The sequence below is a fragment of the Accipiter gentilis genome, chromosome 10 (genome assembly GCF_929443795.1).
Source record: "Accipiter gentilis chromosome 10, bAccGen1.1, whole genome shotgun sequence".
NCBI classification, from domain to species: Eukaryota; Metazoa; Chordata; class Aves; order Accipitriformes; family Accipitridae; genus Astur; species Astur gentilis.
In genome coordinates, this window is record NC_064889.1 from 40,000,413 (window position 1) to 40,024,234 (window position 23,822).

The 23,822-nt window shown below is 39.3% G+C and overlaps 1 protein-coding gene across 3 annotated transcripts in view; it reads right to left on the minus strand.

Annotated features, from left to right (window-relative positions):
* The window catches only part of RPTOR (regulatory associated protein of MTOR complex 1), a 200,657-nt gene that overhangs the window by 81,273 nt on the left and 95,562 nt on the right, over positions 1-23,822 (minus strand). For all 3 annotated transcript variants that reach the window (XM_049813115.1, XM_049813117.1, XM_049813116.1), the window contains exons 6-9: positions 21,560-21,735; positions 14,617-14,676; positions 2,971-3,071; positions 1,876-2,020 (exon numbers count right to left, since the gene is read on the minus strand). In XM_049813115.1, the coding sequence (XP_049669072.1) occupies positions 1,876-2,020; positions 2,971-3,071; positions 14,617-14,676; positions 21,560-21,735 (482 nt within the window). The remainder of the gene's footprint in view (positions 1-1,875; positions 2,021-2,970; positions 3,072-14,616; positions 14,677-21,559; positions 21,736-23,822) is intronic.

Consider the following 23,822-nt stretch of genomic DNA (forward strand, 5'->3'; position numbering starts at 1 on the left):
ATTTGGAGGACGCTGAATAAAGTGTGTCAAGGGATTCTCTGCTTACTTGCTGTCTACTTTGCTAGTGTCTGGGATTCACAAGGAAAAAAGCCCTGTGTGTGACTCTTCTTGAGGAATTTCTTCTTCTGGTAAATCCTAAAAAGCAACACCAATGCCATTATCCTGTGGTATGGTTGAGGGCCTCTACAAAGGTATTTACAGCACCATTTTACACCAGGAGAACTACAATACAAGCAAAGAAAAGAATGTGTTTCTAGAATCCATCATGCTACAATACGGGTCTATGAGAGATACAGAATGGGATCCAGGTCTTCCTAGTTTCATTCCTGTGGTTCAACACGTGGATGGCAACACCACCTCCAAGTCAAGTCATACTCCCATAGGAAACCAGAAATATAGGCTTTTAATACACTGGCAATAAAAATGAATTATATTCCCCCAAGGAACTGGAAATATAGGTTTTCAATATGCTGGCGATAAGCAAGCTATAAATAACTCAAGAAATTTACTGTTTTAATTTCCAAATTTCTGCAAAAACGTGTTCCACTCTAATGCAACTGGAAACAGAGTTCTGTGGCTCAAGCTCTGCCACTTATAGTGGCAACATCATCTGAAAGACACCGTGGGAACTTCAGTGGTTTTTTTTCTACTCTTCACTTACAAACGTCCCAGTCCCTCATGTGACACAATGATAAAACAACTCACCATGTTTACAAATGACTGAAACAATTTTCCTTAAAAGTTACTAATCCAAAGCACTGAAGAACATTGTTTGCCATGTACACACAGTGCATTTAAAGTGCGAGGCTGCCCAGTTGCTAATAATTCCATCCAAAGTCTCCCCTATTGCCTCCATGGTTTTCAATAATTAAAACATCTTTGTATTACCAGCAAATGCCTCCTCGATGGCTGCTTGCACCTGCAAATGCTCTTGGGGCTCTGTTGTTAGCTTGCCTCCGTTTTAGAGGAAACCATGCCATATAATTTGAACTCACTGATGCTGCTATCAGTTTTACACTGATCATCATCACTTCATACCTCCTCTACATTTATTTTCCTCCACAACTTTATGGAGGAAGCTTATCAAAAAGATTTTGAAAAATGCAGGCAAATTAAGCCCACTCAGCTACCTTTACCTGTCATTTTATTAGCCTTTTAGCAAGTTACCCAGCTATCATTTTCTCCTACAGGAACTACATTAGGTTGACTGTACCAATTTGTACTTAGCCAAATTTTGTACTGTTCTATTCTTAATCATACTGAATAAAAAAATGAAAGCAAGCATTTTTGTTATTACTGTTATTATTATTTTTATTATTATTATTCATGGGACATTTGTTTGATAGTCAAAACCACATTTAAGAGCTTTTCGATAACTGTGCCACCTCCATTTCCATTAATCTTAAAAGCAACAGTAAAAGTAGATGAAATCTGCAGCAAAAAATTTCTTCTACTTCAACAACGCAAGTTAAGAATTTTTCCCTCAGGCCCTCAGCTCTCCCCACCCGTCACAATCACAGGTGACTTGCTTTACTTTGCTAAAATAAAGGTAGCAGATGCCCAATTTCTTTTCTATTTGGAGTGAAAGATTACATGGCTGAACTGAAGCTTCTGTATTAGAGAATGTCCTGGTTTAGTTGCCAGCTGGGGTTAAACCACGACACGTTATAATTATGTATGCACAGAGAAGAAATAGATTTGGAGATGGGTATTACGCTGCCACATGCTGTTTCATTTTTGATCCACTGACTTAATCAGTAAAGCACTGTGTAGATTTAAGTAGTAACAATCTTTCATGACTACAGTGCCTGAAATCTCCTTAAGGCATCAGCATGCAGCCTTTGCAGTGAGGGTAACCTGTTGGCTGTGACTTACCACATCGCATGCATGTACGTTGGAGGTAGACGAGGGCTGCTGACAGGGGTACAGTTGTAAGATCTCATAATTCTTTCTGCCAAGAGAAAGTTACGAAATAAACTGGCCACAAGCAGGTCTTGCCTGAAGAGCTTCTGGAAAAGATCTGCCAAGAGATTGCATGAATTACTAAATGCGTATCTTTGTAATTTAAGTACCTTAGGTAATATGCAAAAATCCTTTAAAACGTAAAAACATGTTAATATTTTATTCCAGTAACAAGAAATCTACAAGAGTTTTGCAGTGACATGATATGACAACTATTAAAAGGAAATCCTGCCTTCTGAGTTCCCTTAAAGCATCGCAGTTACTCTCCATTTTACATTAACAGAATTAAATACTTTCTACCTCAGGTTCTTTTTTGCCCTTTCTGGATAGGGTTCTCCTTTTGGTGTTTCACTTAAACTCAGCCTGACTAAGTTTTTGGAAATTACTGAGGGAGAAAAGAACCTCTGTGTACTATTTAATCAAGAACTATACACCTGTTAACTGGCAGTTTGATGTGCTCATGAGAAGCCAAAATGAATCCTACAAGATATCAAATGTGCTATCTTCTGCAGAGGTAAAGAAGAATTTATGGGGTACTGAGCATTAGAAAGAGCGTTGTTGGAAAACTGTTTAAAAATTTGGCCACCCATGCTCCAAAAGTACAAATTCAAAGCAGAACATGGGTACAGAAATGGGGTGAAGTTACTCATGGGAAATGCAGACTGCCTTACCAGCAAAGAGGATAAACCCCTTTATTTATGATACTAACAAAGGCCAGAAGAAAATAGATTGCTTTTTACAAATACAGTAAGAAAGAAAATTATTAAAGCTAAAGCAATCATGTTAGCAGTAGGAAAAAAAACCTTTCTGGTTTCTAATGGTCAGGTTGCTGAAATGCTTCTGGTAAAAAGAGCAAATTAAAAAAAATTAACTACCCTTAAGATCCAGTCTGATCTGTTCTTTCAGAATCAGGCTTTAATTTTCTCCTTATTTCACTCTTCATCCTTCTACTTTGAATAAGCAATGCTTACTTGGGATGAGAACTTGATTCACCTGCCCAAGTCTTACCTCTAGGCAAGACATTCCAGGCAATGGTGTCTGTGATAGCGGTGAAGATCCAATTCAGCTCTCCCAGGGGAGTTCTCCTGTCATTCAGTCTTCCAGGAATCCTACAAGTGGGGAAAAAAACCCAAGTACATTTCCTATTAAAAAACATATTTTTTGAGATACATACACATGCACACCTCCAAGGCTCAATCAAGGCTCACAAAAGGCAGTTTTTCCAGAACCTTAATTCTTAGGCAAGAATTAATGTTGCTAGACAAACTTTCCTTATCCAAAGTCTGTTACATTTGCATTTGCTTGTGAGATTAATTGCCAGACAAAGGATAATAAATAGCTAAAGGAAAACATCTGGGAAGATATCACAGAGATGATGTTGATTTCCAAGATGCAATGGAAATGCCTTTTTCTTCAAAAGTGCTGCTCTGCTTCATTTTATCCATTATTTACTTCTTGCTGAAATATTTAATAATAAATACAATTTGTATTACAAACTGTATGCTCACGATCCATAACGTCCCCGTGTAAGAACTTTTGAGTGATCACATTCCAGAAAAAAATGAATTACTATTTTTTAAACAGACAGAAGTCTCAGAACAGTTAGAAAACAGTCCTGTTGTTAAAAATTGTCTGACAGTGACGCACGTACGTCACAGCTCCCCGTTGCTGCAAAGTACTGCCTGTTCACGAAGAAACGCGACCCAGTAAGATTCACTTTGTCGTTCCAGCTAGACTATCTTTTGAGTCAAGATCAGAACATGCCTGTCCCTGCTACAGATGGTGCGGCTGCTCATTTCCAAGGGGCATGTTTGCTATTTCTTACAAAGACACACAGTTTTTTACCTAGTAGGTTCTTTGAAAACTTGAATTCATGAATTTAGTCCTTGGCTGTCTACAGATTCATTGCACTGCCATCATTACTGCATGCAGGTGCAAATACAATATCTTACTAAAAAAGTTATTGAGCATAACCAGCAGCTTTTCGTTCAAACAGGAGATGTTTTCTGCAGTTAAGAACTTTCCAATGAATACATAGGCATCCATGGAAATCAGTAACTTGCATGTCAGTTCCTTAATCTAATCTAAGATTTAACATACTGCCCCACAGAAACTCAACAGCAAAAGACATAGTCTTTCTAATTTATATAAATCAGGCATTATTAAAACCAGAGTGAAAAAGATCACTTTGAAAAGCACCTTCTAATGAACAAACCAAAATGCTGCTGAACACTGCGCTCTGGAGCCCTCCTATCACAAAGTCACAGCACAAACTGAGGCACCACGCTTTACCCCTCGCTGGCTATATGCAAGGTTTGATGCTTGTCTAGAAAGAAGTATTTACTTAATCCAGGTTTCAGTGTAGTGGTAGTCTACGCTGGTGTAGTCACTTCATAATCTTACCCACAAGTGCCATGACGGCACCTACAGGCCTAAAAAGTATAAAATAATAAAGCAAAATTCTTTTCTTTCTATTGTGTTTCCCCCCCTCCAAAGAGAATGAATTCCTTTCCCCTAAAGAGTCAGGGGACTGGCAGCACGGCGCGAGGGAAGCAAACAGCAGGCACCGTCACTGCTGCTGCGAGCTGTTCCGCGAGCCACAGGGTCTCGTGGTCTTCCTCCATCTGGTCAATACGCACATCTACACGGCCTGCAACTGGGAATATAGTTTCAGTCCCAAGAATACCAAAATCGCATCAGCAATACATACCAGGACTCTATTTGTGGTGTAGTAAGGCACCAAAAATGCTGAGGAGTCCAACTGCTAATTTTATTAAATATTTTAAAGTAGAAAAAAGTTGCACTAATCAATATCAGGGATGGCAGCTTTCCAAATAGCGATCTACTCTTGTCCCTGCTCATATGTAGGATATGCAGTGAAAGTGAGCAAAGGGTTGGGTTGGTTGTTTGTTTTTTTAAGATTATATTTTAGACAGGAGAAAATAACCCAAATCATGCAAAAAGCTGAAATATTCATACAGATGTCCCCCTCCTCAAAGCAAGCAAAAGCAGAGGGCCAATTAGTGATTCTGCTGGGACAATCCAGCTGCATGTTACATAAGCATTTAATAAATAAATGCTTTCAAGTGCGCTCCCTTAAAGCCAGAAGGTTATTATAGTAAACATAAGTAGTGTGGGTCTGAAGTAAGTTTGGTTTGTCACAGTGAAGGCCTTTCTATGACTATGTGTGTATATTTTGGCTATAAGATGACTTGCATTTAATAGAAGATTCTGAGAAAACCTGAGTTGTTAACCTCTTTTTGAAAAATCACTGGCATCAGTACACAGGTCCCTTAAATCTTGGATTCTGAAGCTTTACAGCAGTATGCTCACTATGGTTTTAACAGTGACATCTATAAATAAAAAAGAACTCTTTGCTGTAAAATTTTCATGTTGCATTAAGACTCATCAAGTAGTTCAAACAAACAAACAAAACAACAACAAAAAAACCCAAACCAAAACCATCCCATTCCAAAGAAACACTAGTTTACCTAGGAAAACCCTATGTATTTAGGGATGGTAACACACAGGCAACCGAGCACAGATCCTTATCACAAGTAGCACAGCAGCCTGTCTTGTGCAAGGGAGCAAGCAGTGGACAAAGAGGTGATTTTTGCCTTCTATCACTGAGAATGATACTAGTACGTTTTGCCTAGTATTCACATTTTGGTGTTCATTTAAACTGCTTAAAAACAGGACATACAGAATATAGAAGATGCAGAAAAAGCTTACAAAAAAAAAAGATAGTGAATGAATGTCATACAGTGAGTAATTTAAGGAGGTCATTCTATCTACACTACCAAGGAACAACTTGAACATTGTGGATAAACACGTACTAGAGAGAAAAATCTTGGTGCCAACAAATACCTTACACAAGTGGAGAAAGAAAGAAGAGCACTTGTCCATTACAAGAAAGGGAAGCAATTCAATCTTCATCTTTCAAAGGTTCAAGGCATACACACTTCAGAGGAGCACGAGTTATTTGACTCTTCTGAGGAGTAACCTAGTGAAATTCTGTAGCCTGAGCTATGCAGGTCAGAGGAGACAAACTAATGGTCTCCCCTGGACTTAACATTTATTATTCTAAACATCAATACACCAGCGACAATGGACTGACCAAAGCACATTCGGTGAAGATGGAACAGCACTGTTCCACCAGGAATTTTGCTGTTCCAGGGTCCAAGGTCTTGGCTGATCAGGATCTTGCTTTTGTAGACTGAAAAAGTCACTCAAATTTATTTCATCCAGGAACTGAACGAAGATCTCATACTGTATTTGTTCATCCGTAATACAACACGAGCTCCGAAGGAACCACAGGACCAACATACAATCCGATTTCTGTGATTTAAGAGATCAAATGACAGACAGTCTACTGTGACTCAAAATCAACATATGCGCAACGCTACTTAAAGAAACAAAAGTGGCTGTAAACTGTTCTTCAATATCTCTCAGCTTCTCCCTCCACACCGATCAGCTTTCCTAAATATGCTTTCTAATGCTTATTTGCTTCTCACAAAAACAAGGAAAAAAGAAGAAAAAAACCTTCAAAACCCAACCAAGACCAACAGACTCAGTCCTAGCTGTCTTATTAATACTCAGACACTCAAATACACAAACACAACGTGGCACTGTCAAGCACAGCTTTTTCCCCCTTGAGAAAGTATCAGACATAGGATGGGGAAGTTTCAGAAACATACACCCCAACCCGGTAAGACATCCTACGGATTTAATCCTAATGCACCCTAGCTTCCCTTCTGTAACAGGTTTTCAAATATTAAAAGTATCAAGACAAACTACATGAAGCAAGTGCTTCCTTTGTGGCAACTTATTCTTCTGATATGTATAGCAGTATTATTTCCAACGCAGGTTCAGACGAAGCATATTCAGTTGTATAAATACAGTTTCTAAACCAGCTAGAAATTAACATCTTATAAAAAATTCCCGATATCTGTCTTGATATCAGAGGAAAAATATACATCTCTGAAACTGTTTGTTAACTGATCCCCCAGAGCAAGCAGAGGGAACACAAGGCCACACAACTGCTCTTGTGAGGATTTCACATAAATATTTGCATTGCAGAACACCCTCTGCAGCAAAATAGCAGCATTTCATAAGTCAGAATGTTATTAATTAGAAACCAAAGTGATCGTTGCTGAGATTCCCTAGCAAGCCAAATGCTGAGCTTAAACCACTTGATGGCCACTTTCAAGCTGGTTTTCAGTGGAAATAGAAATAGGGTGTTTCACAGTAGAGAGTCTGAATCTTTACAGCAGATGGAGAGTTCTGCGCAAAGTTCATACTAAATTCTCTTTTATTAAACACAGATTGTGAGTTGATACATATCTTACTGATGGTATTAAGCAGGAATGACAGGCTGAAATCCAAAGTTGCTGCTAGCAGCCCAACCTTAGAAACTCCTTGTGACTTGAATATCTACTTTCTTGGGGAACGAGGTATGCTTCTTATTTTTGTGTTTAAAGATTTAAAATAACTACTCACAGTATAGCATAGGTTTTATTTTGGATTTTAAAATGCATTTGGTATTTTTTTCACAATATGACTGTCCTTTCTAAGACTGGCTGCAAAATTCATAGAAAATACAACTACCAATGGGGGACTGCAGTCAAGAAGCAGAAATTAATAGGATGTCATTCTCACATCTTATGTGGCGTCAGGTGAGTTCATTTTCTTTCTGCCCTCATATATAGCCAGGAAGATACTAATTTTGTACCTAGCTCCAGCATTGTGAAGATTAATACTGTTCAGCGCTTTGAAAACCTATGCATTAGGTGTTAATGGTGAGGGCAGAGAGAACGTGGGGAATAGCACAAGCATGAAAGGCAATACATTTCCATAACTGCACAAAACCCTACCAGAGCTTTCAGATTTTGAACTGGCACTAGAAAGCAGCCATTAGAAGGAAATTGGCAGCAGGGCTGTTCTCTATGCTGCACACAGGAATCAATTAAAGTTGGAACAGTCAGCACTATAAATCGGCAGATGAAAATAAACACAACGTATTTTCTGTTCCTAGATGGGACTACTCAAACCCTCATCCCAGAAAGTGGAGGACAGTTTGTAATACTCAAATGACAAGCTGAGTGATCCAAGGAAGGGATTTTTAACACAGTAGTACTCAATGACAGTAGATCTTAATCATCTTTGAGAATTAAAGTTTAAGCTTCCAAAGGCAAGAGAAGAATGATTCTTAACTCTCAGATTGCATTCAAACACACGCTGATGATAGGGACAGTGAATCAGCTGACCATCAATTAAACATGTCAGACAAATTCCATCTCCGTGCTCTACAACTCAAAGGTACCAATCTCCCATCCCAGTTAGGAGAGCTGCAGCACAGCACCACATTAAAATAACCAACAACAGCACATACTAGAAAGTCACAAGAGAGACATACAGCAATCTCCTATTTGTTGCTTCACACGCTTATAAAGATTTATTTGAAATAATCAGTTACACTTTTTTTTTCTAAACATCATCTATACCTCTCAAAGAAATAGAGGTCACTTTACTTTTGTTATTTTTGTAGAGTTCCACTACACAAATTTACTTAATGTCACCTTTCAGATAAAATATTTTGGGGTGAGTACATTTCCCTTGTACAGTGTGCACTTTCAAATCCATCCTATGGCTATAAACTAAAGCTCCTTTTAATTTCTATTTGGGCATGCATCTACATAACCAGAACGTCACAAGGCTCCTGACAGTGTTTTTCCCCACAAGGAATATTGCTATCATCTTGGTATCACTTCTCCCGATGTCTTTCACATTATGCTTTGACAATCAGCAAGAGTCTTTGACAGTAAGGACAAAGCAGACCTCATCTGTAAAAAATATTTTTGAGGAAGGGGAAGAAAAGGAAAAAAGGGCAGGCTGTCTCAGCTGCTCGCTGCAATTTAACATCTCTGGACTCTCAATTGCTTCTTCCATCAACTTCCTGACAGACGCCTTTACAGAGGCCTAAATCACGGCAGTCTATTGTGAAAAGTGAGGACTACAAAATGTCAGGGTCACTAAAGAGCTCGTGCGAGGTGTAACCATCAATGTCCTTGTCAGAAATTTAGCAAAATCCCATGAATCACTTTAATTACAGGGGAAGCATTTACTTCAAAGGATGCCAGGTTTTCCCCTCGGATGGGCTCCATAATTATGTCTACTTTTGGAATATAATATATATAACACTGGGAAACACAATATCATACTTAGACTTCAGAAAAGAAGATGCTTTGGTACTGATGTATACCTGCAAACATTCGCAATAATTTTAGTTTGGGGAAAGAAAATAACACAACTATTATTTCACTTTTCACTCTTCCAGGAAAAAAAGGGAGAGCGTATACGACAGCAAATGGTGTAACAGTAATTCAGGCAGGATATATGCTGTGGAAATCTCTTGAACTGGCAAGAGCTGCTTAGATAGGATCAACATAGTTAACGTGCCCAAAGACAACATGTCCTCATCACAAGACAACATGAATGATACAGACGTGCCATGATTGGGCTCCCGAAACCTTGGCAAACTACATGAGAAAGACAAAACGTTTGAGGTTCTCAAATTATTTGTTCAAGAGCACTGTAAAGCTTTGTACACTAGTGTTCAATCCTGTCATCTCTCTGTATAAAGATATGAAAGAAGTGTTGCCATGAAAACCATCCTTTCGAGTACGATCTTCACTTTGTATTTACAATAGGCTTTGCCTACACTAGAGACTGATACCCTGCAACAATGGCAGTAAAATTAAATACTCCATTTCAATAAAACCAGATTTATTACAGAAGCGAAACTTTTCAGAATAACATCTTCAAAAGCAAAGGTTTTCCTCAACTCAAGTACTAATGAGCAATATACTACCAACAGGTAGCATGGCACAGCATCCCTGTTATACTGTGGCTAATAATACTTACTAAAACACTTACATTCTAAAATATGCTCCAACGCCTTCTGCTGAATTTTCTAGAAGAAAATAAAGGGGCTGAAAGCTGCCTAACCGAGGTCTAAAGGCACACCAAGAATTACAGTTTTCCCACTATAAATAAAATAATGAATATAAAAAAACGCCACAAGCTGCAGTATTTCAGAATTTGGCCTAGCACATGGTTAATTAAATATCTGCAAAGACTTCTTAACTTGTGGCAGCTGTGATGACACAGACCTGCTACAGAGAGACCACGGTCCTGTCAACATCAAACTATCATTCTGCCTTCAACTGCCTTTTAGTCACTTGCCCAGGAGGCTGAAAATAGCAGAACTTTTTTCTTTTAATCAAATGCCTTTCTCCATCTAGTTACGAATCTTGCCGATTTCTGCCAAGCCTAAACACCAGCAGCTCTGGCAGTATTTCCTCGCACGGGGTAACCGGCAGTGTATTTTAGAAGGCAATATTGTATCTTGGAAATACAATTACAGTTTAGCACTTGGCCTCATTTGCTTACACAGCAACAACAATTTTGTTTATTTAAACACAAGTACAGTCAGTAAGATTGTTACCATACTTTGACAATCTTTGTCCTTCTGACTTTTTCAAACAACCCATCATTTCACAGTGACTTTCCACACAACAAACTCTCTTCCGAGACTGATGTGCTCATCTTCAGTAAGTTAGCAAAAAGCTGCTGTTCATGTTAAACTTCGAGGGAAAGCACTAAAGCAATACTCATGTAACCCCGAGCAGTGACTGGGCAGCCGGGCCAGGACCAGCTCTCTCTGTGCATTCCCCCATTTACCCAACACAATCAGCCCAACCTGCTGCTCTTGGTCACTCCGGTCTGGTCCCAGGCAATATTATCCTAGAGCTCTCCAGCCACAACATGCAGTATGCCAGCCTGGCAGAGGAAAATTTACTAAAAGGGACTGGAGTAGCTGATATTTGCTACTGGGACCACCTGGGGGAAAAAAAAAAAAAATTATGATACTAACCAGCTGCCCTCCTTCACCTGCCCTCCAATTTACCATCCTGAAGGCAACTGATTAGCTAAGTTCTAAGAGCATGCACCAAAGATATTTGTTATATTACAACATAATTTCTACATTTTCTCCAATTACATTACTTTTGTCGTGTGATATCTTGGGATTTTATTTTTCCTAGTTCACCTCCCACTGAACCATTACTCATCAATAATCAATAGACATTAAAACATTAATAATTTCCAGTCTGTGACATTCGACAATACTTTAAAGTGGAAACAAAAATTTATTTTAGTCTCAAATTTGTTATTTCTAGTGATTTTTATAAATGGATTTTGTGCTGGTGAATGACAGCCTAGAGATGGGCTCTCCTCTCAAACAGCAACAGCACACACTGCAGCAAGACTAATTTCTCCCACGTTGCTCCTGCCTACGTGATGCAGAGCTGACATTCAGAAAAGGTCCCCTGTCACAAAACCCTGACAGCAAGCGACTAGGCTCCTCTCCAGTTGTGAAAGTAAACTGTGGTACCATATTCACATGGTCATTTGAAAAGACTGGGTTCTAAGTGGCCCCACCAGAAGCATGAACAGCTCTCGGGTCACCAGGATTTTTGTTTAGAGAATTCCCTCCTTCTGCAAAATGGACCCAGGAAAAAAAATCCGAGGAAGGCAATACACCATTCTTGCTCCCCTGAGAATGTGATTTCAGAAGAGGGAGCTTAATGCAGCAGTATAGCTCAAAGCATTCTTGTACATCCCCAATTCCTGGCATCCAGCTTTGTATTCCCACCCTACACAAAGTTAAACCATTCCTTAGGATTTTTTTCCAAAATTTTTAAAAAGCAGAACAAAGATCCAGTTCATTTCACTCAGCAGCCACACAACAAGTGGTGCCAGCAGATGACAGGATGGCTTGTGATCAAGCAGAAGAGACCAACCAAGGCAGTAGGAATATCTGACACTGATGCTGCCACTGAAGAGTCTTATGAAGTGGCAGTCAGAGGTTTCTAAATTCCTAGAGCTTCACCAACATAATTTTCCTTCCATTTTTGTTTACGTTTTACTGTCTGGCTCCAGCAAAGATCTTTATTTCTAAACTAGGGATTATGTTGGCTTAATCTTAGAAGATCTGTAATGTAAGTGCACATCAGGATACACCACACATTTATTCATCAGGACACTGGTTTAGCCCAGATAATTAGAAATCTGAGCCCTTCAAAGACGGTGCAGCCTAATTTAGTGTCAAAGTCTGCAGCTTAATTGCAATATAAACTCTTTCCCCCGTTTTAAAGACAGCTAAATTATAAATTACAATATACACACAGGCAATCCAGGAAGTATTCTAGGTGTATCTCGAGACTGTAATAAAAAACATGTGTTTTCTATAATTAATATATGTAGCAGATTAAGATGATGAGGTTTAAATATTTGATATCCACAGGAACCTACTTCTGGCATGCTTTCCATGAAGACAGCCTTTAAAGAATGCATGTGTGCTGTGGTATTAACCAACAAGAATCAAGAATAATGAGTAATTTTTTTATTTATTTTTTTTTTGCCAGTAAACCATTATTTAAAGAGTATTTAACCCTCAGCAGCACATCCGAGCATTCAGTGAAGCAGATTCTTGAGCTACCTGGCTCAAGACCTTCGTTGACCCTTGCCATATGTTCTTTGATTAGATACACTCTTGTAGCAATCTGTTAATTGCAATTAACATAATATAGTCATTGTTCTGGAACACATTTATCCAGTGGCCTGAGGTGATCTCAGTCCACGCTGATGATGAGCCCATCAGCTCAGGAAGAGCTGCTTACCTTTGCTGTCCAACAGCCAGAGATGACCAAACAACAATCGCTCACTCTGCCCATTTAAACAACAGTCAGGGAATTACGCACCCTTCTACCACTAAATAGCTTTTAACTTCAGGACCATCTAACCTTCTCACACCAAAAACCCCTGTTAGCACACCTTCGAGTACATAGGCAAAGCAAGGTTAACCCCGGGTAGATTTCCTTCCTGCTTCTCATCTCCTTAAAACCAAAAGAAAAACAAAACCTACCACAATGGCTTTTAGAGAAAACAATTTCCAGTGGTGGACCTTTTCCTAGACTGATGCATCTCTGCAAACCGCTCTAACACTTCCTTTGATAGATAGGGTCCTGTCTCCATTATCTTAGTTGTAAACTGAAAAATTATTTTTGTTTTGGTCAGATTAGTGCCTCTCAAATACAGCTTTACAAGAATCATTGCTTAGCTTCCCCAACTGAGATGAGATAGGATAATCAAATTTTCACATTAAAAATTAGCATGATTAAATACCTAAATACTACTGATGAGTTGACTATTCTAAAATGCATATTGTGGAAGAGCTAGTAGCGTTGAGAAGCATTTCTAACCTCATCTGAATGTAAAACATGCAAGTTAACATGGAATGATTTACTAAAGCAAAAACTGAACAAGAAATTTTAGCTGATGCAATCTTATCCTCATTGCTTCTGCTATAACAGATAATTTGCTATTGGCAGCATGAGCAATGAATGATTGCTGCATTTCGCTACACCATGCAGAAGCTTATTAAAAAACAAGGAAGTATGATAACATATTTCCATTAAGAATTCACATTTATTATCCAGATTCCTGTTCTCCTAACCCTTTTCAGGATGCCCTTCAATTCTACAGTTTTCATCTTAGACAAAAGATGATCACTAGACTCTGGACATCCACATGTCAGAAGAGTTCCAACTAATCTCAACAACAGTATTTCTAGAGTCAAAATTTCTCAGAAATTGAATGAATGATCTTTAATTAATCACTCCCAGACAGTTTATGCACGTGTATAAGTTAAGTTCCAAGAATAGAGCATTCAAAAACAATCTGCAGGGAGCACAGAACTCCTGCATCTAGTGGCTGCAAGCATCGAAAGACCCTGTCTTTAAGAATATATTTCCCTTTTAAAAAAAATAAAAAAAATCTTAAAATCCAGCAAAGACTACAGTGGACAATTATTATTATTTCAAAGTCCAACTTTTTTGTATAAACTGAAGTAGAATTTGAAGACTAGTAGTCTAGATTAATCAGTTTGCCTCAGCTGCCTGACAACCAGTAATTATGCTCAAATATTGCTTGGATAAAAGGATTATAACATGTTTCAATGGTGTTAAGTCTGAAACGTAACACCACTATCAAACAAAGAATAGTAGGACAGCATAGTGATGAAATGACAAACAGTATTTTTGGTTGAGCGTTTTTCTGTTCATCAGCTGGTTTTGGTGACGTGGGGTATACAGCTCGCAGAGCTGCAAGCACGCCTCCTCTGTCAGCGCTCCCATGGTCAAAACCCACACCAAAACCAGCCACACACGTGGCTTTTCAGTGCTGGAGTTCCAGGAACACGGCCACAACCTGTGTCTGCAGTTGCCATTTCTCTGGCTAGCCCACGATGACAGCACGAGTGGCGAGAGCTACAGGACTCTCAACTCACAGAGCTTAGCAAAGCCCCAGTGCAGCCATAACTCCCGGCTGCAGTGCCGCTCCCCGAGCGACTGCTCACTTTTATGACCACTGCTTATTTCAGCAACACATGGTAAGGCAAGAAATGACAAATACTGTAGGTGCAGACTCTGCAAGAAGCTTTCCAAAGAAATTTCCTCGCAGACAAACAAGAGAAATGCTAGAAATAATGAGGAAATTAAGAGCAACAGGGGGGAATCATAAAATTTGGCTTACTTCTCTATTAAATCCAGTGTGACTCCTGGCACCAGTCTGACACTCTTCTGCATACAGAACCTGTGGAGAAGAGAATAAAAATAAAACATACTAATTGAATATTTAATGACAAGGTTCTATGGAAAGAATATGGAAGGAGGTTTCTTTATTACAGTGCTTCTGCTTTTAAAATGGTGTTTGGGTAGAAAACTTTGCCGCAGCATAATAAGAATCAAACAAGGCCCTCAATATTTGTCACACTCATGATTATGCGGCGATTTCCATCGTCAGGTGTCAAAACTGGGGTATTGTAACTGTCATGGTGACAAGTTTTCCAACACATAGTGGTGGGGAAAAGGGCTCACAGTCATCCAGCACAGTCTCTCGGGAGGAGCAAGACGACACGAGAGCCGAGGAGGTTTATGCTTCTGGAATAATGATTAGCGTTGGCTGGGTTTCCCCGAAGAGATCTGGCACTGCAGGCAGGAAAGTGAGAAAGGGAGGGAAGGAGAGGGATTCATCAAGTTCAAACACCTCCGTTATTTAATTAAAAAAAATGCTGACTCCATTTCCTCAGCATTACAAATACCACCACTTCAGGAACGCCGGCCCTGGAAAACGCAGAGTCCTGTTAGCGCTACCACTCGCTGTGCCTAGAAAATCCCAAGAGTCACTAAACCCAAGCGGGTGTGGGAAGACAAGATGACTGCCAGCCCAGTTTCCAAGCACTTGTCTCCCTCCTCCAAAACTCTGGGGGACGCGCTTTGCAGCCCTGAGGGCAGAAGTGGGAAACAATAGATGTGGGAAGAAAAACCAGCAAATTCAACTTGAGAAATTACTTCCTCAGTGATATCACTACCCTCCCAGACCATTTTCCCAGTACTTCATGAAGAATTTACCCATTGGTGTAACCTAAGTTGGTATTTAACCGCTACGCTTCACCCCACACAGCAACAGAAAGCTCTGCGGGCAGCGTGGGACCCGGAGGGCTCAGCTGCCTGGGAAACCCACCTCCCACATCCAGCAGTGGCTGGAGTTGCTGCAGCAGGAGCCCCTCCTTTCACCAGAGCCATATCCACATCCAAAAGGCTCTTCCCCAGGAAAAGCAGAAAACAATTACTTCTTTAAAAGACAAGATGTGCAGAGCCCAGTTTTGAAATCTTGAGGATCCTCCAGTTTTCTTGTGGCATCCCCTGCCTGCAGGACATCCATTACTGCCAAGAACAGGGACGGGCTCTGAAAAGCTTAAGTGGTCTCCAGGCTGCTTTTCTGATGTGTGCGCCATCCATCATAAAAAAAAAAAAAAGGCATAAAGCTATCTGTGAACACTACAGTGGGATCCCTATACAATCTGCTAAAATATAAAAATCTTACAACACTGCTTTACAGAATCACGCAGGTAAATACCCCTCTCAAACAAAACCTGCAGGCAGAATTCAGCACAGCAGAATTAGGTCATTGGAATCAGGCTGGGGTCTCCCTACAGACTAAGGATGACAAAAGACTAACTCCTCTGCTCAGTGCCTCTACATTACGACATATCTGAAAGGGGACCATAACAGAGCCAGCACAACTTTGTACTGTTACACATTTGCTCTCTATAAGGAATGAAGAGTTCCACCTATCACCATGTCACGCAGTATTTTGTATTTACTTCAGAAGCCTCTCATCCAAGCCATGATTTGACCTAACCTCACTCACTTAGCAATATTTTACAGGCTCACAGATTAACAAGGCAGCGCTTGCACAATGTTGCAAGACACAACACCCAAAAAAAAGGATGAGCATCCTAACTCTGCTCAGCACAGCCAGTCTCCTCCGGGCCAGGCGGCAAGAGCACATTTGCCAGAGGGCGAACAAATCATTAGCCTCCTTTTTGCAAGGATTTTTCCTAAGCACACGGCTTTTGATTCCAGCTTGTTGGATTAGAAGCAGAAAGCTTGCCCCGCGCATGCAGACATTCAGGACACACAACAGGAGAAATGCCTGTGTGCCGAGCATTTCCTACAACTTCTACAAGAGCAGGATAGGCACACCTTTGAGGGTCAACTATAAACAGATATTTTCACATCTAAATGCATTCTGCAGCTGTCATTTCACACTTCCTTAGGGACCTGCTAGTATTGCACCGTGGGCAACATGTAAATAAGCTTAGATTTCAGTTATTTCATTTGAGCTCGTGGCTGCTCAAAGATGACAAAATAAAACCAGATTACATTAGACTAGTGAAAAATCATCCTTTCTGCCCTGACCATGGATCTGTTTGATATTCACCAGAATGGGAATAAAGCAGCAAGCGCTTACTGCTTTTGCATATACTGGGCCTGTTAACAGTAGAAGCTCCCACCATTGCCCTGAATATTTTGAAAGAGATTAATTCATTAAAACACCATTTAACCAGTAGCAGACTATCTGCACTTCCTCTTTAACAACCACTGATTGCCAAGAAAATGTACTCATAAACAAAATGTTCCTCATCCTGTATCTGCAACCCCCTTTCATCACTCCAAGGCTCTAAATGTGAGGTCTCAAGTGATGGTTGGTGTCATCATCACAAACATCAGGCAAAACATGTTAGATCTGCACGAAAACATACCAATAAATGTGAGGCAATTAAGAAGAAAACCAGAAATACACATGACAATGCTCAATCAGGTTCTGCTCAGACATCACAGGAACATTTTGAAACTCAATTTAGTTTCTCTAAATAAATTTGGGACAGAGGATTGGCTTAGTTTACTTCCTAAAATCTCAAGCAGAAATGCAAAATAAATACCTCAGAAAAAAAAAAAAAACACTTGAAGCATTTGTTTTAATTGACCCAACAGAAAATCAGCTGTCACAGGTCAGGTTCTTTTTTCCATGCACTTAGAAGCTTGCTGTATTAGCAGTCTAGCGTACAAGCTGTATATCCAAAATTCCTGAGTCTGAGCAGTTCCCAAACTTTTTATTTCTTTTTGATTTGGGGGGATTCCAGCACTTTTCAGGAACCCTATTACTCTGAGTGGGACTTCATGGTTCAAAGCCTTAGGGTCCTTAAGACAATTTAGACAAGCATAGCCTTCTCCCTGATGTGTAAAATCCTGAATTGCAGCTTGTTTATGTCTTAAGGGACTGATGACAATTTAAGCATGTGATGCACTACTGATCACAACTTTCAATATAGTTGCTTTTTGCTTTAGACAGCATGAGAGTCAGATCTGCGTAAAACAGTGCACCAAATACACACTAATTTCTGCCTCTTCCTGCAATAGCTGCGTCTACTTCCCAATTAGTGCACATCACTCAAGATTAACAATCCATACAGCTTATCTCTAAGCTTCCCTCACATATAGCTATATATAGTTACATATATTTGGAATACACATACAACATATATTTGGAATACGTCAGCTCCCAACAGTCACTACACATGAAGATAATCAGTATCAAGTTAGCCAGAATTGAATTCATACACTGGATTCCTGGAATTGTCAGACTGTCATTAAGAGTTTTATGCACCACATTCAGAAGGGCACAATTGACCTGTGTTTCTCCTACCAGCATCAATTTTTCTTCCCCTGAAATCAGACTGGATGCAGCTGCAACCCCATTTGATAAGTGATTTTGCCCATCAGTTGTTTACTTAAAATACAGAGCACAAAATAGGATGTATATAAATTTATTCATCAAACTTTTATTTGCCCATAAATTCAGTATATGAAACCTCATTAGCCTGTCAGTCCAGAATTGCAAAAATGCTTTATTTCAAAAGCAATTCTGCAGGGTTCTGGATCAGCTTTAGTAAAAGGGCTAGACCCAAGTAAAAGAGAAGTTTCAATGACAAAGGTTTACATCTTTAGTTTAGGTTAACTGCCTGCTTTAAGACACCAACTTATGGTTTGCATCAAACATCTGGAATGCAGGAGCGTCTGCCTTTGCATGTATTATGTTTAACAGCAGTGAATAACAATGCTCTGCAAGCAAGCACTTATTATTTACAGCACTTGCATGGATAAAAACATAACCATAATAATGCCAATCAATAGGCAATATGAAAGGAGAACAATTTTCATCAGAGAATAGAGGATAAATTCTTTTGTGTGCGGTAAGCAACACACATAATCATTGGAGTAGATGTTGTAGGAAATGCTTTACTTGTCCAGGAGTTTGCATGGCATCTACCACCATCTACCCCAAGAACAGCTGAGGTTAACAGTTTTAAATCCTTCCCCTGAGCTGCATTTTTTACAAACACAACATGTCCTATCAAACACAAATGAGACACAACTCTGAGAATCTCATGTTTATGCCAGGTGTAGCTCTGCTTGAGAACCTGCCCTGATCACCCCCTCAGCCACGTTCCCATGGAGATGAAGTAACAGAAAATTCCTGAACAGATCATAATATCCAAAAAAAACCTTTCTCAGTTTATATAAACTGTGCATTAAACACTGTTGTATAAAGCAGTATAAATGTTTGGAAGGGACTTCCTAAAAAAAAAAAAAAATAAACCCACAAAAAAACCTCCTAAAAAACAACAAACCAAAAAAACACCACACCACAAACAAACACCACCAAAACCCAAAAAAACCTCTTAGAGACACTCAGTATTTTCAATTTCAATATAGCACAAACTGTAAAGTATGGTTCCAGTAATTGCAAGGGAAAGAGAACCCTTAAGTCCCAATGCTGATAGTTTTCACTTCACTTACAAAGCTTCAGTTTGCTATAAACCAGTTAATCTTCAGTAGGCATCAAAGCCCATGCTAGGGATTCTCACAAAGATCTAATGAATTAGTGAAAACAGCACGAATTAAGTGGTGTCACTGTGCCTGCATGGTATTGATTTAACACACATGCACAATAATGAGTTATTCAGAATAACTGCAAGCCTCAGCGTATCCACCCTGAAAAGCAATTGTTCCACTCTTTTCTCCACATTAACATAGTGTTTTGGTGAAACATTCTCCCTGAAGCCGAACTTAAACCTCCATTTGCTGAATCCTGTGCCACTTTTTATTTATTGGTTGTGGACTCCATTCAACAAGTAATTTTTAAAAAGCACGTAATTTGTATTTACCAAATTGCATTCATTGTCACCTGCTGCTAGCCTTGAGCTAATCAGGTGGAACATTCAGTTAAATTTCAAAGTCTTTCTCCATAGATAAAAACAGCAGAAATCTAAACTTCTTCACATTTGAATAGCAGTGATCTGATTAGCAGCCATATGATAAAAGTAGTTCCCTGCGACCACATTTTCTTGGTTATAAAACATAGTATTTCTCAAAGTTCCCCTAAAGGAATTTTGCAGCATAGTAACTTTCTTAAGCTTTTAAAAGACAAGGATTTATGCAGGCAGCTTGAGAATTTTCACATAGCAGGCAGAGTTCAGAGCTAGCCTACCAGCAGCACGTCAGCATCAGGAAGAGCAAGCTAGCAGAGCTCCGTGTCAAGGCGGTCACTTCACCAATGAAGAGCTGTCACAGTAACAGCTATATTGGAAGTTAACTTCCTCTTTCTGTTCACCTGTCCCAGAAGAGAAGCACATCATTCTCTCGGGATTAGACAAGATCAAACGTCTCTGGCTAATCAACCAGCTTGATCCTGTTGCATACCTGCAAGTGCTCACTTGTGAGTTTTGATGAGTGGTTAGTATAGCAACCAGACTGGTATCTTCGGAAAACAATATACTGTTTTGTTTTTACAACAGAAGAAAGAAAAAGAAAGATGAAAAGGCTTTTAAAACTATGAGAGGAGCACACACCTGCCTAACTTATTTAGAGGTTTGCCATTCCTTGGCTGAAACTCTAGGCTAGTCTCCCATTACTTCAGAGTCCTGGTCCATGACTCCTGGGTCAGAAAAACCATTTTCTCCCTAGCTCTCTCAAAACCTTCCTTTGAAAATATTCCTAATGTCACTGAAGCTCTTTGCCCTGCTTTTCAAAATTATGCAGGACTTCTGCCAGTGTTTACAAGCTGTGACTCTCTTCTGTAAGAAAATACCCTGTGAGCTCACAAAATCAAAAACAAGACAAAAAATTAAACAGATCTTGTGCTGTCCCTCACAGGAGCAAAAGGTATCAGTCAAAAGCACTACATATCTAAACGAGAACCTGGTCAAGTTAAGTCATGTAGTTGGTTGCTTATTAAAGGCAGAAAGAGTATAAGAACTGTAAGTTATGAGTATCTCCAAAAGACAGCTAATAACTTTTGAAGCTGTGGCAACTCAATTGCTTACCATTGTCTGCAATGTCTATCGGCTTTCACCTGTTTTAACCTAGTCTAGCAAATGACCTGGCGTTTTTCATTCTGGCCTACACATAACCTTGAGAGGATCAAGTGAAACATGCTGAAAGGAATGAATCAACAGAGCTATGTACTACCTGGGCGCACAGGCTGGATTCCTCACAACATGTCCTCAGCTGGCACCACAATTGGTCGTGATCTTCTCTGTTGTTGAGTAAAAATATCGCTCTTCGAAAGCTCCTGCTATTTGTAGCAGTCTTTTATAACTTTCTGCCTAATTAACTTGGTATGTCATTCCATAACATCTTTCTTTGGTTTATCGCTCAATTTCTTTCACTACAGCCTTATTTAATGCTACTGTATTATTTACAGCAACTGCAATATTTGGAATATGATTTGTACAAAGGACAATTTACAAAAAGTTGTATTGCACTATGTAGTATTTCTGCTCTCTGAAGAAGCAGATATTTAATTCCCAGAACAGTAAATCCCTTAATCTGAGCAAACCTAGATATTGAGCTGGAATCTAAAACGTATTAAGTAGAAGATAACAATATTTTCACCTTTCTAGTTCTGATTAATAAAACGCTGTCCCAAATGCATAGTTCAAATCCAGTAATTCAATATTGCAGAGAAACCTTAGGATAGAGAAGCATTTGGATTAACAAATCTATCATTTCAACAGAGAAGCTACACAAATTATGCACTTGCCTTCAATAATGGGGAAGATACTCACCATCTCAGAGCAATTTTGATCGGCGTAGTAAGGCATGATGTGAAAAGGTCAGCTGGCAGATCAGGGATCATGGGTAGCAATTCATTGGCTTCACATGCTGCCAGCTGTATGCAGTTCTTCATCGATGGCGGCAAAGGCATTTGAGCAAGTGGATGGTTTGGGTTAATTGCAGCCACCTGGAGAGATCAAGGAAATTACTCAGGCAGTGAATTCAGTGAAGTTAATTTCTGTACCATTTTGAAAATAACCAATGGAGACCTGTCAAATTTCAATGGATCTCTGGATTCGGAGAAATTTACGACATCGTAGCGCCAGCCACAGTTTTAACTCGCATACAATTAACAGTATTTAAGTGTATTTACCATATGATACCACACACCAAAACCAGAAACTTGCAACAGACTGAACTGTGATCACCACTTCAGAGTCTTCAGTTCACATCTGCCAGCTTGGAATCAAGCACTGTAGAAGCAAGTTGGGCTAATTATTCTTTCTTTTACATTTAAGCAAAAAACATCCTTCCTGTGGCTCATAACCATTCACCACAGATGGCAGAATAGCTTCAAAAGGAAAAATGCAATTCACTTGGCTGTACTAGGCTGCATTTCCTGCCACGGAGTATAGAGATGACCATTGTTGGTAAGCCAGAAGAATACCGAACTCCCTGTATTTCTCCCCGTACATGTTTCTACTTCACTAGAGCAAAAAGGTCAAGCTGGAAAAAGGAAGAGAAAAAATTACTGTATGTAACTAGAGAGGCTATCTTCCAAATAAAGAGAAAAAGAAATGTGCACTGCCTTCTGCAATGCAAATATTAACATATCAGCAGATACAAGTTTTAATCAATGCTTTCGTAAAAGTGTTCAATGTCCTTATACATATTCCTCTGGATGGAAAAAACACGGTAATTTCTGCTCTAAGCAGTGAATATTACACTGAAAAATAATTCTAAGGTAAGGTCTTTGCATCTCAAGATCTAAAACTGTTCTAAGAAGACATAATTTTCCAAGATTCAATTAGTTTATATTTAACTGGGCTTAATCACCTGTTTAAAATACTCAGAACTGGGACACACATTAGTGCAGATTTCATGCTAGCCATGGACTGATGGAATGCATTGGTCCGATGGCATTTGTGCATATGCAGACAAGAACCAGCTTTGCATAAATGCTATTCAACTCTTTCACTACACATGCTGTAGATCAATTTTCAAAAGGCAAGAAAGAATGGGAAACAGAGCAGACACTTACATGAGCATATTCAGTGGGTTTTTTTAAATCAGAGTCAAGTCTGCTGTGGAAGAGTTGAGTTTCTAAAATTCTGGCCTGGACTATGGCCATCGATTAATCTGTCCAAACATCAGTCCATAAAGTAGAAATACCATATATATCAGTATTCCCATTTTTCAAAACCACAGTGATTCTCCTAATTAAAATTTTGATTAAGAGTATGATTTTTGAGACTAATAGTTCACAGAATGGAAAAACATAATTTTGATCTATGCTACTCAAAGATTCTTAAAGGAATAGCAGAAAGAAATGTAACATGTGCAGTGCCTTCATTGCCCTTTCATGTAATAGTTAGAAAGCAAAGACCCATCAAAGTGATCTATATGCTGTGTTATCAAAGTTAACAGTACGTTCCTTCAAAGACCAACTCTTCAGCCAGTTGGGTTTTTTTGCCAACTGAGTAAGGTGATACAGTTGACTAATAAACTAATCCTTTACCATCTTTATATGTGAAAAATTCTGTCTATCTGAAGAGGAAATCCATTTGGTGTCTCAGAAGGGTCGATGGGGAACAGAATTCTTGTGTTACAAACTCAGAGCCTGGGAAAATCATATACCTCTTGTCTAGCAAAGCAACCTCATAAGCTACAGACAGGTTTCAGATGCTGTTTCACAAATTCTGCAACCTATTAAGCTTTTTCATTCTTTAAATATGTTTTTTTCCATTCTAATCCCAGAGGCAGCAGTGACACACTTTGACTTTCCCAAGTTGTCCAAATTAGCTAAGACCTGTCCTTGCTCTCAGTTGAGTTGTGCTGCTCTCAGCACAGATTCATGCCATACCTTGGGTGGAAATGAAGCTACCCTCAAGTCATCACTTGTCCTCTACTGACATTTACTCTCAATAAAACTTAAGCTGTATGCTAAAAACAAACAAAAAAAAGGTAATTAAAATACTGAAAAGTTCTTTTATTTGAGGAGAAAGGCATGAGAGAATGTGGAAAAGCATTAGCTCTTCTCAGATTTATAAATAT